At 41.1% G+C, this 13,284-nt stretch overlaps 1 protein-coding gene across 2 annotated transcripts in view; it reads left to right on the top strand.

Annotated features, from left to right (window-relative positions):
• The window catches only part of SNX9 (sorting nexin 9), a 92,969-nt gene that overhangs the window by 27,931 nt on the left and 51,754 nt on the right, over window positions 1-13,284 (top strand). Inside the window, exons 1-2 of one of the 2 annotated variants that reach the window (XM_032651464.1) lie at window positions 10,129-10,284; window positions 10,891-10,977. In XM_032651464.1, the coding sequence (XP_032507355.1) occupies window positions 10,900-10,977 (78 nt within the window). In that variant the 5' untranslated portion in view covers window positions 10,129-10,284; window positions 10,891-10,899. Of the gene's footprint in view, window positions 1-10,128; window positions 10,285-10,890; window positions 10,978-13,284 lie in introns of those variants that run through there. The other variant, XM_032651463.1, reaches the window with a different exon arrangement.

The following is a 13,284-nucleotide window of genomic DNA, read 5'->3' as shown; positions in this document are numbered from 1 at the left end:
TTAAAGTGCAGAAAATGAAGTTTTGTCATTCTTTGTTTTTCAGGTCATGGTATGTTTCAGGTACCCTTTTTTAAGTGAGCAGAATACATTTGGGACAAGTTCATACACAATTTCTCAGAAAAAATATCCCCTTGGGATTTTAGATGAAACAGCATTATATTTATAGACAGACATCTTTATGGTGTTTTACCTTTGTTCTCAGGAACACGGTGCGATTTATTGGTAAGATTTTCTTTACTAAGGTTCCTCATGCTTTTGGTTATCGCTTCTGCTTTGTATTTTTTTGTTGTGGTTGCTCTTGGGAGTAACCCCCAATTATTTATATATTTATATATATATGTTTTTAAAAATCAAGTTATTATTTAGAGAGAAACTATTGATTTTTGCCACTTTATTTTAAAATTGGTCTCCTGATTGAATTTCATTATTCTAATATTTTTTCAAATGCTCGGGGTTGAGGGATTCCTGGTGGACCACCGTCAGCATTGCTGGATCACCCCTACCTTCATACACAAATTACACGTGGGGGGGTGCTGTTTCTGGTTGACCCCCCTCAGGTGGGTCTGGTTCTCATATAATCTGGTGCAGTAACAGACTCCAGAACCACCTTTTGTGGGAAAAAGTAACCCAACACTCAGCTCTTTCCTTTGAGCTTTCAGGCCAGTTCTAGAATCCATGGTGGGCTGGAAAGAAGACACAGTTAGGCAACAATTTTTAGCACACGCAGAATGTATATATAATCAAAAAAGCCAAAGGTCATGATAGCTAACATTAATTGAGCCCTTTGTGTCACAAGGCACATGCTGTTGGCCTCATCATATTCTTGAGGAGTCTGAGACAGAGACTTGAAGGAATTGAGCCAAGTTTACAAGGCTGGTGAAACGGTACAGTGGGGAGTTGACCCGCGTGGTCTGGCTCCAGAGCCAGCTCATAATTGCTGTGTTGCCAATAATTACATTTCATCCCCCTCTTGGGGGAGAAATGAAAAACATTTTCAACACACAGTGCTGGGGGGCAGGGGTGGCAGGGACAGACACAGTTCCTGGGAATGTTTATGTTTCCTACCTGTTGTCTCTGAGGTTTGGGATTTGGGGTACTGTTTGCTGTTAAACTTTTACCTTTTTTTCTACAATGCACATGTCATTTTATAATCAGGAGAAACAGTAAAGCTATTTTAATTTGGAGTGGGGGTGAGGTTATTTTCTTAACCACAGCTAAGTAGGTTTTCCTGTGCTTTGCCCTGGAGGTTGAGTAGTAGATTGGTAACCTTGCAGCTGTGATAAAGAACAAGGTAGGGGACTTCCTTGGTGGCGCAGTGGTTTAGAATCCGCCTGCCAGTGCAGGGGACACGGGTTCGATCCCTAGTTCGGGAAGATCCCACATGCCGCGGAGCAGCTAAGCTCGCGTGCCACAAGTACTGAGCCTGCGCTCTAGAGCCCGTGAGCCACAACTGCTGAGCCCTCGTGCCACAACTGCTGAAGCCCATGCGCCTAGAGCCTGTGCTCTGCAACAACTCATCACAATGAGAAGCCTGTGCACTGCAACAAAGAGTAGCCCCCGCTTGCCGCAACTAGAGAAAGCCCACGCGCAGCAACGAAGACCCAATGCAGCCAAAAAATAAATTAAAACCAAAAAAAAGAACAAGGTAGATGTGCTGATATGAAGAATCCTAAGATTGAATAAAACATGAAATGTAGAGGCAAACGTGAAATATAGAGGCTTACGTGTACTGTGATTCTGATGGGCTCTCTGTGTGTGTGTGTGTATGTGTGTGTGTGTGTGTGTGTGTGTGTGTGTGTGTGTGTGTGTATGCAAATGCACATGTCAAATGCAGAACATTTTGAAGGATACTTTCAAATCTACTAGCACTTGTGCCCTTTGGGGAGAAGAGGAATATTTTCTAACTTTTCCTTTTTTAACTTCATTATATTTTTTTATTGTTGTAAAAGTGCCTGTGTGTGTGTGTGTATCTATATATATAGTGAAATAACAGTACTCAGAATGAGAACTCCAGAAATGTGTAGATTTTAATACAGATTCAGATTGCCTTTTTTTTTTTTTTTTTTTTTTTGCGGTATGCGGGCCTCTCACTGTTGTGGCCTCTCCCGTTGCGGAGCACAGGCTCCAGATGCACAGGCCCAGCGGCCATGGCTCATGGGCCCAGCCGCTCCGCGGCATGTGGGATCCTCCCGGACCGGGGCACGAACCTGTGTCCCCTGCATTGGCAGGTGGACTCTCAACCACTGCACCACCAGGGAAGCCCTTGAATTGCCTTTTTTTTTTTTTTTTTTTTTTTTTTAAATTTATTTATTCATTTATTTATTTTTGGCTGTGTTGGGTCTTCGTTTCTGTGCAAGGGCTTTCTCTAGTTGTGGCAAGCGGGAGCCACTCTTCATCGCGGTGCGCGGGCCTCTCACTGTCGCGGCCTCTCTTGCTGCGGAGCACAGGCTCCAGACGCGCAGAGCTCAGTATTTGTAGCTCACGGGCCCAGCTGCTCCGTGGCACGTGGGATCTTCCCAGACCAGGGCTTGAACCCGTGTCCCCTGCATTGGTAGGCAGACTCTCAACCACTGCGCCACCAGGGAAGCCCGAATTGCCTTTTTTTGAGTTAAACTCTGGAGCATTTTGTGTTCTGTTGTAACTGGGGAGACATTCTCAAATAGAGTGTGGTGTTTTCAACAAGATTCTGAGCTTCCTGGGTAAAGATACAAGGCAGTGCTTTTAATTTTTTTTTGACTAAACAATAAGTTCATGTTAAGAAAACACACACACTTAAAAAGGTATTGATATGAAAAGGATAACACTGAAAATTCCTCTCCTGTTCCTCCCTTCCCTCAGCCAGCTGTCTTCTCAGAGGCAGTGTTATCAATTTCTTCTATATCCTTACAGAGATATCCTATACATACACAAGCAGGTACATTTTCTTCCTTTTTTTTTTTTTAACACAATAGTTATACCTTGCTTTATTTTCTCACTTAATATATGTACATTAGAGATGATTCCACATGTGAAAAATAAGCAAACCCTTCTTCTTTTTTGTTCGAGTACATGGTATTCCATTCCATGGAGGTGCCCTACTTGACTAACCAGTACCTACCTTTCAGGCTGGGCCTGGTCCTTTGCTCTTGTAAACAGTGCTGCAGTGAATAACCTTTTGCAAGTGGGTATTTCTAGAGGAAGAATTCCTGGAGGTAGAGTCTCTGAGTAAGAGAGTTTGCGTGTTTGTGATTTTGATAGGTGTTACCAGGCTGCCTCTCACTGCCATCAGCACTACGTAAGAATTCCTGTTTCTCTGCACCTGCACCCTCACCCACGCAGTGTTGTGATCAGAGTTTTGTTTCTGTGTTTTTGCCAACCGATAGATGGGAAATATTTGTTTTATAAGAGAGGTTTTACATTTTTAAGAGCCTTTTATTTCTCACAGATTTGTAGTTACCCTTCATAGAGTAGGAGAACCAACCTTTAGTCTGTGATAAAAACTGTAAATATTTTTCCTGGTTTGTCATTTGTTTTTTATCTTGTTCACAATGGCTTTTGCCGGGCAAGGCAGGTATGTGTTATTTTGGGAGAAGAGAAGTTTCTCCATCTCTCTCTTTTAAGGACTTCAGGATTTTGTTCTGTACTTAAAGTCCTCCTCCACTGCAAGGTTATTTTAAAAACTCACTTAAGATTTCCTTTGGTTCTTTTTATAGTTTCCTTAAAATCCTTTTTATTATGGAGAAAGTCAAACATGCTCAAAAGTAGGATAGTATAATGAAGCCTCTGTACCCGTCCCCCAGCTTTGGCAACTGTTGACTCACCTTGTTTTGTCTAGACCCCATCAGCTTCCTTTGCTCTTGCATTACGTTTGAAGAAATGCCAGATACTTTTATCACTTCATCTGTAAATATTTTAATGGGTATCTCTAAAGATGGAAAGTCCTTTAAAAATATAACCACAATACTATTTTGATACTTGAAAATTGACTACTTTAAAATATCTCAGAGCCCTTAAGTGTTCAAATTTTCAATTGTCTCAAATATTATCATCTTTTTTGCATTTTGTTGGACTTAGAATCCAAATAAGGTGGGGAGGGACAAACTAGGAATTTAGGATCAACAGATACACAACACCACATATAAGATAAACAACAGGACCCACTGTATAACATAAGGAACTATATTTAATATCTTGTAATAACCTATAATGGAAAATAATATGAAAAAGAATCTCTCTATATAACTGAATCACTTTGCTGTACACCTGAAACATTGTAAATCAACTGTATTGCAATTTTAAAAAATGAAAAAACGAGTACGATGAAGAGAAATAGATTTAAAAAAATAAAAATCCAAATGAGGTATATATAGCAGTCATAATCAATTGTCTAAGCCTGTCAATTTATAAGTTCCTTCACTTCCCTTCCTCTTTGCCCCTGTGCCTGGGCTTGTTTTTGTCTTTCAGATTTGTTTGTTAGAGAAAATGGGTTCTGTGATTTCCTACATCTGGATTTTCTTACTGCATCCTCATTGCAGAGTGTAATATATTCCTTTGTATGTCTTGTAAATTGGTACTAGGATCTAGAGGGTCAATAAGATTCGAATTCTTTTTTCAAGTATGTGACTGGCATTGTATTCCATCAGAAGGCAAGTAGTGTCTGGTTGTCTTTTGGATGCACTGTGCTTAGATGCATTAAATTATTAAGGATTGAAAAACGATGTTCTAATTCTATTATTCCTTTTTCATTTATTTCATTTATTAACTGTCCTTCAGGATCATCCTTGCTTTTGCATATTGCACTAAATAATAACCTTGTACACACGTGCACAGGTGCAGCTAGAGAATGGATTCGCAAAATGCGACTTCTGGATCTAAGGGTAAATGTATCTTGAAAACTCTATTGAAGTAGAATTTCTCACTTATAAGATGAGCAGAAATGCAAAAGTTGGGTAATTGATTGTTTGTGAAACTGCGGAGAACCGTTACATTCATATATATTGCTGGCAGAGGTTTCAATGGTACAATCCCCAGTGGAGGGAAATGTGGCTCCATCTACCAAATTAATTTGTCTTCCTTTATGTGGAATTGAGCATTTTTTTCACACATAAATGATGTAAGGGCCATTTATATTTTTCTATGAACTGTGTAGTCCTCTGCTCATTTTTTCTGATGGGTTGCTGATCTTTTTCTTGAGCTCTAGATGCTTTTTAAGATTAAAACTTTGTGATACGAATTGCAAAGATTCTTTTGTAGTTCATGTTTTATATATTAGTGAGTTTGGGTAATAGTGATGTGATGTGTGATATGGCCAGTTTGATGCCACCACATCAAATAACTAATGCTTTCTTCTGATTGTTCTCATATAAAACACATAAAGAAGCTTTGATCTGGGTGGGTTTGGGTAGAAAGTTTCTTAAGATCATCCCAACCTCCAGCTGCTTGGTTACAGCGTGGCCTCAGTTCAGAGGATTCCCTTGGTCCAAGTAGTCCCAGAATCGTTGTGTATGAGTGGAATAGAGGCTGGGAGGAGTAGCATGGGAGTGGATGGTACAATTTGATTGGTTTACTTTAAGTGTTCAGGATTTCTTCCCCCTTGCGATTGTATAATTGCCCTTTGTTACACACAGATTTAAGATTATCCTAAATGTTTCTTGGAAACATATTCCTGCACTCAGTGAATTTCTGTTTACATTTCTGTTTGCCTTGGAAGTTTCTCAAGCTACGTGTCTGGTTGACCAGTTAGAACATTCCTCTAAGTGCATCATATTTCAGGATGACAGATATAAACCCATTTTAAGAAAAACATTTTTAAAAGAACATACGGATTTTACTGGTAGTTTATTCTTGAAATTTTTACATAAGAAAATTAATTTTCAGCCATTCTCGATGGGTGCTACCAGAATTTTTAGAAAATTCTTCTACTGGGAGAAGATCTTTTACTAGAACAACTGTTAAAATAAAACCTTGGTAGAACTCAGTCATCTTCACTCTAATCCTGAATAGTTTATCAAGCACATTGCTTGTAAACAGTTAAGGAAACAAACCAAGTTTATTTCCTTACTTGGAAATTTTAAGAGCAACATGCCCAAAACATAATCAATTGATCCATGTCTCCTTGGAAAGAGTTTTTTTGTTTGTTTGTTTTTTTTGCGGTACGCGGGCCTCTCGCTGTTGTGGCCTCTCCCGCTGCGGAGTACAGGCTCCGGACGCACAGGCTCAGCGGCCATGGCTCACGGGCCCAGCCGCTCCGCGGCATGTGGGATCTTTCCGGACCGGGGCACGAACCCGCGTCCCCTGCATCGGCAGGCGGACTCTCAACCACTGCGCCACCAGGGAAGCCCCGGAAAGAGTTTTTTTTGATCATGTGCAGCTGTCTTGGACCTCAGCCGTGCCATATTTTAACAGTTTTACTGATGGCACAGGTGAAACTATGGAAAGCATGCTTATCAGACTTTCTAATGACTCAGCAGAAAAGGATAAGGGATAATTGGATGGTGGTTTAGAAATCCAGAAAACTCTTTTAATAGGTTGGAGCAATGGGCTGAATCTAACAAGATGAAATTTTATGGGGATAATTTAAGATTCTTTATTTGATTCAAAATAACAAGTGAACAAGCACAGGCCAGGATTTAGCAACGGCTGTTGAAATCACAGATTGATAGAAACTGAAAAGCATTTACGCCTTAACCACTTATAAAAAAGACAAATACATCTACATATATCAGTGGTATAATAATGCTCTCAGGGTCTGTTAGAGTGAGTTCTGTTTCTTCTGATGATCTTGTGGATTAGGTAGAGACAAGATATAGGAAGTCATTAAATATGTAAATTTTATAAAAAGTGTCAAGAGTGTCTTTAAGTAAAACAAGCTTGCCATTTAAAAAGATAAATTAATTTTATAGAAATATCACCTACATGCAAAACTTCAGTTCTCAAGGGTGTCAGATTAATAAGGGATCCTTCAGTCCCCGAATTTCTGAAGGTTTACATATTTTACTCATTTTTTGATTGTCTCTGCTTTAAAGATGGGAGAGCTGCATCACTGAAGGCTTACTGCTTTTTCCCAAGATTTAATTGTGATTTATGTGAAAGAAGCAGATGTGTAAGAAAGGGAGCTTGTCTTCTAACCCCCATATGAAATTTTTTTGCTGCCAGTTTTTTTGCTATTTGGAACTGTTTAATTCTCTATTATTGTACATTTTAGGTTTTGTTTTGCAAAATAGGAAATACAGCAATGAACTTATGTACAGTGTTTTTTTATTTAGGATGTTTTCTTAAAAAATTCTTTGGTTTGGGATTATTGGTTTGTATCAACTTGGACTCTCTAGATTGCAACTGACAGTCTGAACTCATAAGGACAAAAGGAGATGCACTCGTTACTGTGAGTGAACCGTCCACAAGGGGAGAAATGGCTTTGGGCTTGTCCTTCAGGTGCTCTCATCAGGATACTGTTTCTCTTCCTCCTTCCATTCTGCATTCCCCCCACTTCATTCTTCAGACTTGTAGCCGCCGGCAACATTTTCAGAGAAAAAGACCCACTCTCCCAGCATCCCTGTCGCATTCTGATTTTCCCTGTTTGGCTCACATGCTCACCAGTCATTTGGAGCCAGGCAGGAAGTTTCCAAAAGGAAGGGATGTGGAGCAAAGTAACAGATGTTTACAGCATGGGTCCGAAAGAATGAGGTATGTTCAAGATGATGGGTTCTGCACACATCAGACAGGTGTGTGTGGCACACTTAGAATTCTGGAACGCTTAGCTCCTGGAACACTTAGTTTGAAGCTGTGAATCCACTGTTTATCTTACTATATCTAGATAAAATAACTTATATACAGGATTGCTATCTACCAGCCATTCGCTTCCTCTGTAATACTTTTTGAAATTGCTGTTTGAAGAGATTAATTGTGGTTGACGGTATGTATTCAGTATACGGTATGAAGTTATCTACTGTGTGGAAATTTAGCTCTTGAATATACTTGGAGTCATTTTTTAATGTACAGCTAACGTTGGAAAAGGCGGTGTCGAAAAATGACCTTTTCTTTCAAAGACCACATCAGAAAATAGTTGGGCAGATTGGCAGTTGAGGTCGAGGTCAGCATCTTTATCTGTGTGGGTCCTGTAGTGGCGGTGAAGGCAGGAAGGTGAGGAGACCTGGAAGCCAAGGAGGGACAGGAGAGAGAAGGAGTGGATAATAGGAGGGTGCCGGAGGTTTCCAGTCTGGCCTAAACTTTGTAAGAAGAGTTACTCTTATAGGCTGAATGGCCTTTTTTTTTTCCCTTCCTGTTGACATTCACGCTCATTTGGGGACGTGCCTTTTTTTTTTGCAGTGTGCGGGCCTCTCACTACTGTGGCCTCTCCCGTTGCGGAGCACAGGCTCCGGACGCGCAGGCTCAGCGGCCATGGCTTACGGGCCCAGCCCCTCCGGGGCATGTGGGATCTTCCCGGACCGGGACACGAACCCGTGTCCCCTGCATCGGCAGGCGGACTGTCAACCACTAAGCCGCCAGGGAAGCCCTTAAATCTTTTTGTTCTCCAAAGTTAGTCTCAGTTACAATTCTTAAGAAGCATCTCTAGGTTAAAAAAAAAAAGTCTTAAACCAACGTGTTAAATAAACCTATAGTGTTTATAGACATTTTCCACGGGTAAATGTTCAGTAATACTTAAATGTGTAAGGGAGTTTCCATTTTTTTTATTTTTGGCTTGTTTCACATTCTGTTTCACCAAGTTGTAACTTTAGTAAAAAAGAGGCTTTAGTTTTCTCTATCTGTGGGTTAGTTGGGTTTAACCGGATCAAAAAAGTTGTTAACCAGGATTCTTAAGGAACAGGAACAAAAAGCAGGTTCCTCATCTGGCTCTCCTCAGCTTGCCAGGCCCCGCCCCTCCCCGGGAATCTCGCTGTCCTTGGGGGTGAGTCCTGGCCTGGGGACCCCCGTCTCCCTCCTCAGGCGTTTATCTCCTATCTGCCCTCATTGCACGAGGGATTGAGGTGGGTGTGGCATGTTTTAAAAAAATAGTCCCCAACATGGCAAGCAGAATTCTATCTACTTTTGCAGCTGTGTGACGAACATACCTCGGCTTGGTGTCCTTGTCCTTTGTAGTGACCTAAGGAAAACTGGAATGCTTCCAGAATTCTCACTGTCCCTGAGCCTGGCTTTCTGTCCCCCTTCCCAGCCTCCCAGCCTATAGCAGTAAAGGATCTAATGCTCTTTCTTTCTTTCTTTTTTTTTTTTTTTTTTGCGGTACGCGGGCCTCTCACTGTTGTGGCCTCTCCCGGTGTGGAGCACAGGCTCCGGACGCGCAGGCTCAGCGGCCACGGCTCACGGGCCCAGCCGCTCCGCGGCATGTGGGATCTTCCCGGACCGGGGCACGAACCCGTGTCCCCTGCATCGGCATGCGGACTCTCAACCACTGCGCCACCAAGGAAGCCCTGATGCTATTTCTTGACTGGCAGACTGTACACTACCATTTGTTTCCTTCCAACATTTTATTATGAAAAATTTCAAGCATGTCAAAAAGTTGAACTCATTTTCCATTGGGCACTGTAATTCCACTATCTATTGTAGATTCTATAAATAACATTTTACTTACTGTACCTGCTTTATCACATATTCCTCCATCAGTTCATCTTATTATTTTTGATGTATTTCAAAATAAATTAGTATTGGGGATTTTTTTCCCCCTAATCTTTTATCACAGGAGGTGAATCCTTGATTCCTGTTATAAGGATTTCAGACTCCTTAAGCAGGTGTGGAGAAAGAGCCCTGGCCAGCAAAAGGGCCAGCACAGTTCTTGCCATATGGTCGGTGTGCAGCAAATACTTGTTAAAGGAATGCAGTTCCATTAGGCTAATTTGTCTAGCCCTGTAGGCAGACTTCATTTTGCCTCATAGGACAATTACTTTTAAAACAAACCATGTTAGCTAGGTTCATGCGGCCTCCAATTTATAAGGTGGACTTGCTTCTATAAGATAGTCCATGAAAGACAGTTATTTAGAACTTGAAATGGATTAAATATATGTAATATATTTATTATATATCATAAAAGTATATGTAAAGTATTTGTATTTTTACAACAGTGGTTGTGTCTCTCTTGGAATATGTGCCTGGCAGTTATTCCAAGGAACCCACATCTCTGGGTTGGTGCCTCAAGGATCCGCTTCAGGAAGACCCTGAAAGGGCAACCCCACCTCACATCAACCAGAACAGCTTCCCTTTAGTCTGTTTTCTATGAAATTCAGATTCCATTGCAAGGAGAAGTGTGAAAATCACAGCTGCTCAGGTTACCTGACCACTATACCAGAGCCCTAGGTAAGTCGTCGTATAGTAGGAAGTATTCTAGTAGAAGAGTATGGATATATCTTGCTGCCCACGTCTTAAATTTCCACGTTTAGTTGGCTAGGGGATGCTGCACTATCAAAATTTATCCTAGATAAGGAACAGTGAGAGTTTCATAGCAAGGGATTAATCTGAAGATTATGAATCTGATGTGGGTACATACTTGTGTGTCTGTGGAGATCCCTCAGGCCCTGAGATTGAGTGTTCCCAGAATGAACAGTATCTGTATTTCTACTTCTTACCTCCTAAAAGAAAGGCCATGCTCTTTTCTCCTTGATGAAATGGGTTTATTTTCAGTACTTTGGGGGCCGATGTCTAAATGCAATGTGGGCAGCTACCAGAAACCTTCCCTGTTTCCAAAGCAGAGCAGGGCTCTCACCATTGGTTTCATTCTTCCTCACAAATAGGGCTGATGAATCATTTTGGTACTATGTCTTCCTTTCTTGCAAAACAACTGCAATCATGGTCATGATGTGTTGTTCACACCAGCACACTTACAAAGTGAACGGTATAGGTGGTTCTTTTTTGACTGTTACGTTTACATTTGTAACTTCCTCTTTTCTTCTCTACTTCCAATAGGCTCGGGTTATGTATGATTTTGCTGCTGAACCTGGAAATAATGAACTGACAGTTAATGAAGGAGAAATCATCACAATTACAAATCTGGTAAGAGAACTGTTAGGTTTAAATCGGTCCCTTAAGGACTTATTTTTAAGATTTTATTTTTTTTAACAGGTTGATCATTCAGACCCACATGAATTTCTTTCCTGTTGCTTGTGAAGTATTAATATTGAAGTAATAATCTATTATATAAACACTGAGAACAATTAAGACCCCCTAAAAATAGCTGGATGGGGCTCCATCAGGCAGAACTGGAGCGACATCTGGGACAGATCCCAGCTGGACACAGGTATAGAGATCAGAAAGTGACCAGTGTTGTTTAGCAGCCTCAGCTACCATTTATTCATGGCCTGTGAGCCGAGTGTTTGGCTAAGTACTATGCGTATATTTTTTGATGTATTTTCTCTGTGAACTGTGTGAGGTAGGTATTTTTAATCTCTTTTTACAAATGAGGGTAATGAACCTTAGAGAGGTTAAGTAACTTGACCAAGACCCTTCTGCTTGTAAGTGGCAAAACCGGGATTCAAAACCACATCCACTGGCCTCTAAGCCCTGCTTTTTCTCTTCTGCAGGGGACACTGCAAGTAAACAAGTGTCCCAGGAGTACAGGTATATATATGCCAGTAGGAGACGGGCTGAGAAAACAGGCTCTTAGAGCCAAACCAGACAGGACCTGAAGCCAGGCTACAGCCTTGGATTTCATTTGGGAAGCAGTGGATTCATTTAAGGGTTTTGCTTGGTTTTATTGTTGATATTGTTGTAGGGAGGTGACATGATGAGACCTGCACTTCAAGGAAATTAATCTAGCAGAGGTGTATTGAATGAATTGGTGTGGCTGGAGCCTAGGATCATGACCTTGGGTAGTAGCAATAGGAGTAGAAAGAAGATGGATGCAGGAGGCTCTGGAGAGTCAGACCAGGAGGACTTGGTGCCTGATTAGATATTAGTGGTGAGAAATAGTCAGGGATCCCCCTGAGGTTTTTGGCCTTCACACCTAAGAGAATGGTGCAAATGAATTTATTAAAGTACGTAAGTCAGGAAGAAGAGCTTATTTTTTAATGTTGAGTTTAAAGACTAATAAATAATCAACCCTGTCCTATAGCTTTGCATCAGTTTAGAAATAGAATTGCAGAGCTAGAGCTGAGGGCTGGAGATAGGCCGGCTCCCTGGACATCTTTGAGCAAGCATGTCAAGAAACGTACCAGGAAGGCCAAGGAGACTCTGGAAGAGGAAGGAAGGGATGCACCTGTTCCACCAGGTGGGAGGGAGTGGGGACTATGGCAGCACAGAGACCAAGGAAGGAGAACAAGGAATGACTAAGAGGATTGTGGTTCCTTAATGTTGATAGTATTTTTTTAGACCTATTTTGTATGTTTTAGATTAAAAAAAAAAACTACTGGTTAGAAAAAGTATATGTAGTTTTATATAATATGCCAGGTATATATAAGTAAATAGGTTCTATTTTTAATCATAGAAGAGATTAAAGGTTCTTTTATCTACTATTGATTTTTTTTTTTTAAATGAAGAAGCATTCTTCATTTCTTGGTAAAATAGTATTTAAGTTGCTGTTGTGGTCAAGAAATGGACAAAGTTGTGGCTTAAAATGACTTTTAAAAAGAATATGTCATCTAGATTCAGGTAGGTATTAACTGATTAGGGTATGATTTATGAATTTAAGATAACCCTTACTATTTTAAGAGGAAAAAGTAGGACTTTGCTGAAGTAACATTGAAAACTGGGAATCCTGTTATAGAGTATGTTATTATTGATATTTAGTTTATTAATATTACTTATCCAGGAGAGCTAAGGGAGTATGGACCAGTTAGTTTTCCTAAACAACAGGCAATCCCAAAGCTTAGCGGCTTAAACAAATAATCGATGGTTGTTGCTCGGGAATCCACAAGTCAGCGGGTGGTTCTCCTCACCTGGGCTCGCCCGTGGGTCTGCAGTCACCCAGTGCAGGGCTGGGGCAGAGTACTCCAACATGGCCCCATCTGTCTGGCATTTCTCCTGCTGGGGGTTAGCTGGCTTTGGGTGGGGCAACGGGGAGATTGGGCCTTGTCTCTGTCATCATCTGGCAACTCAAATTTATCCTCATAGTAGCTCTTTTGGAAAGAAGAGCGAGCTGAAGTATACAAAGCTTCTAGAGGCCAGCTCTGAACTCACCCCATATTATCTCCGCCTCATTCTGTTGGCCAAAGAGGTCACAAAGGACAGCCCAGATTCTAGAAGTAGGGGTGTGCATTCTGCCTCTACCCCTTTGCATTCTACCTCTTGACAGTCAGAGCTGCAAACCATTTTTGTGATCTACCACAGACCAGTAAATAGAAAGGAACTACAAAATGATGGCAT

The sequence above is a fragment of the Phocoena sinus genome, chromosome 12, assembly GCF_008692025.1.
Source record: "Phocoena sinus isolate mPhoSin1 chromosome 12, mPhoSin1.pri, whole genome shotgun sequence".
Lineage (NCBI taxonomy): Eukaryota > Metazoa > Chordata > Mammalia > Artiodactyla > Phocoenidae > Phocoena > Phocoena sinus.
The sequence above is the reverse complement of the archived record's forward strand: the minus strand, read 5'-3'. Positions and strand labels throughout refer to the sequence as shown.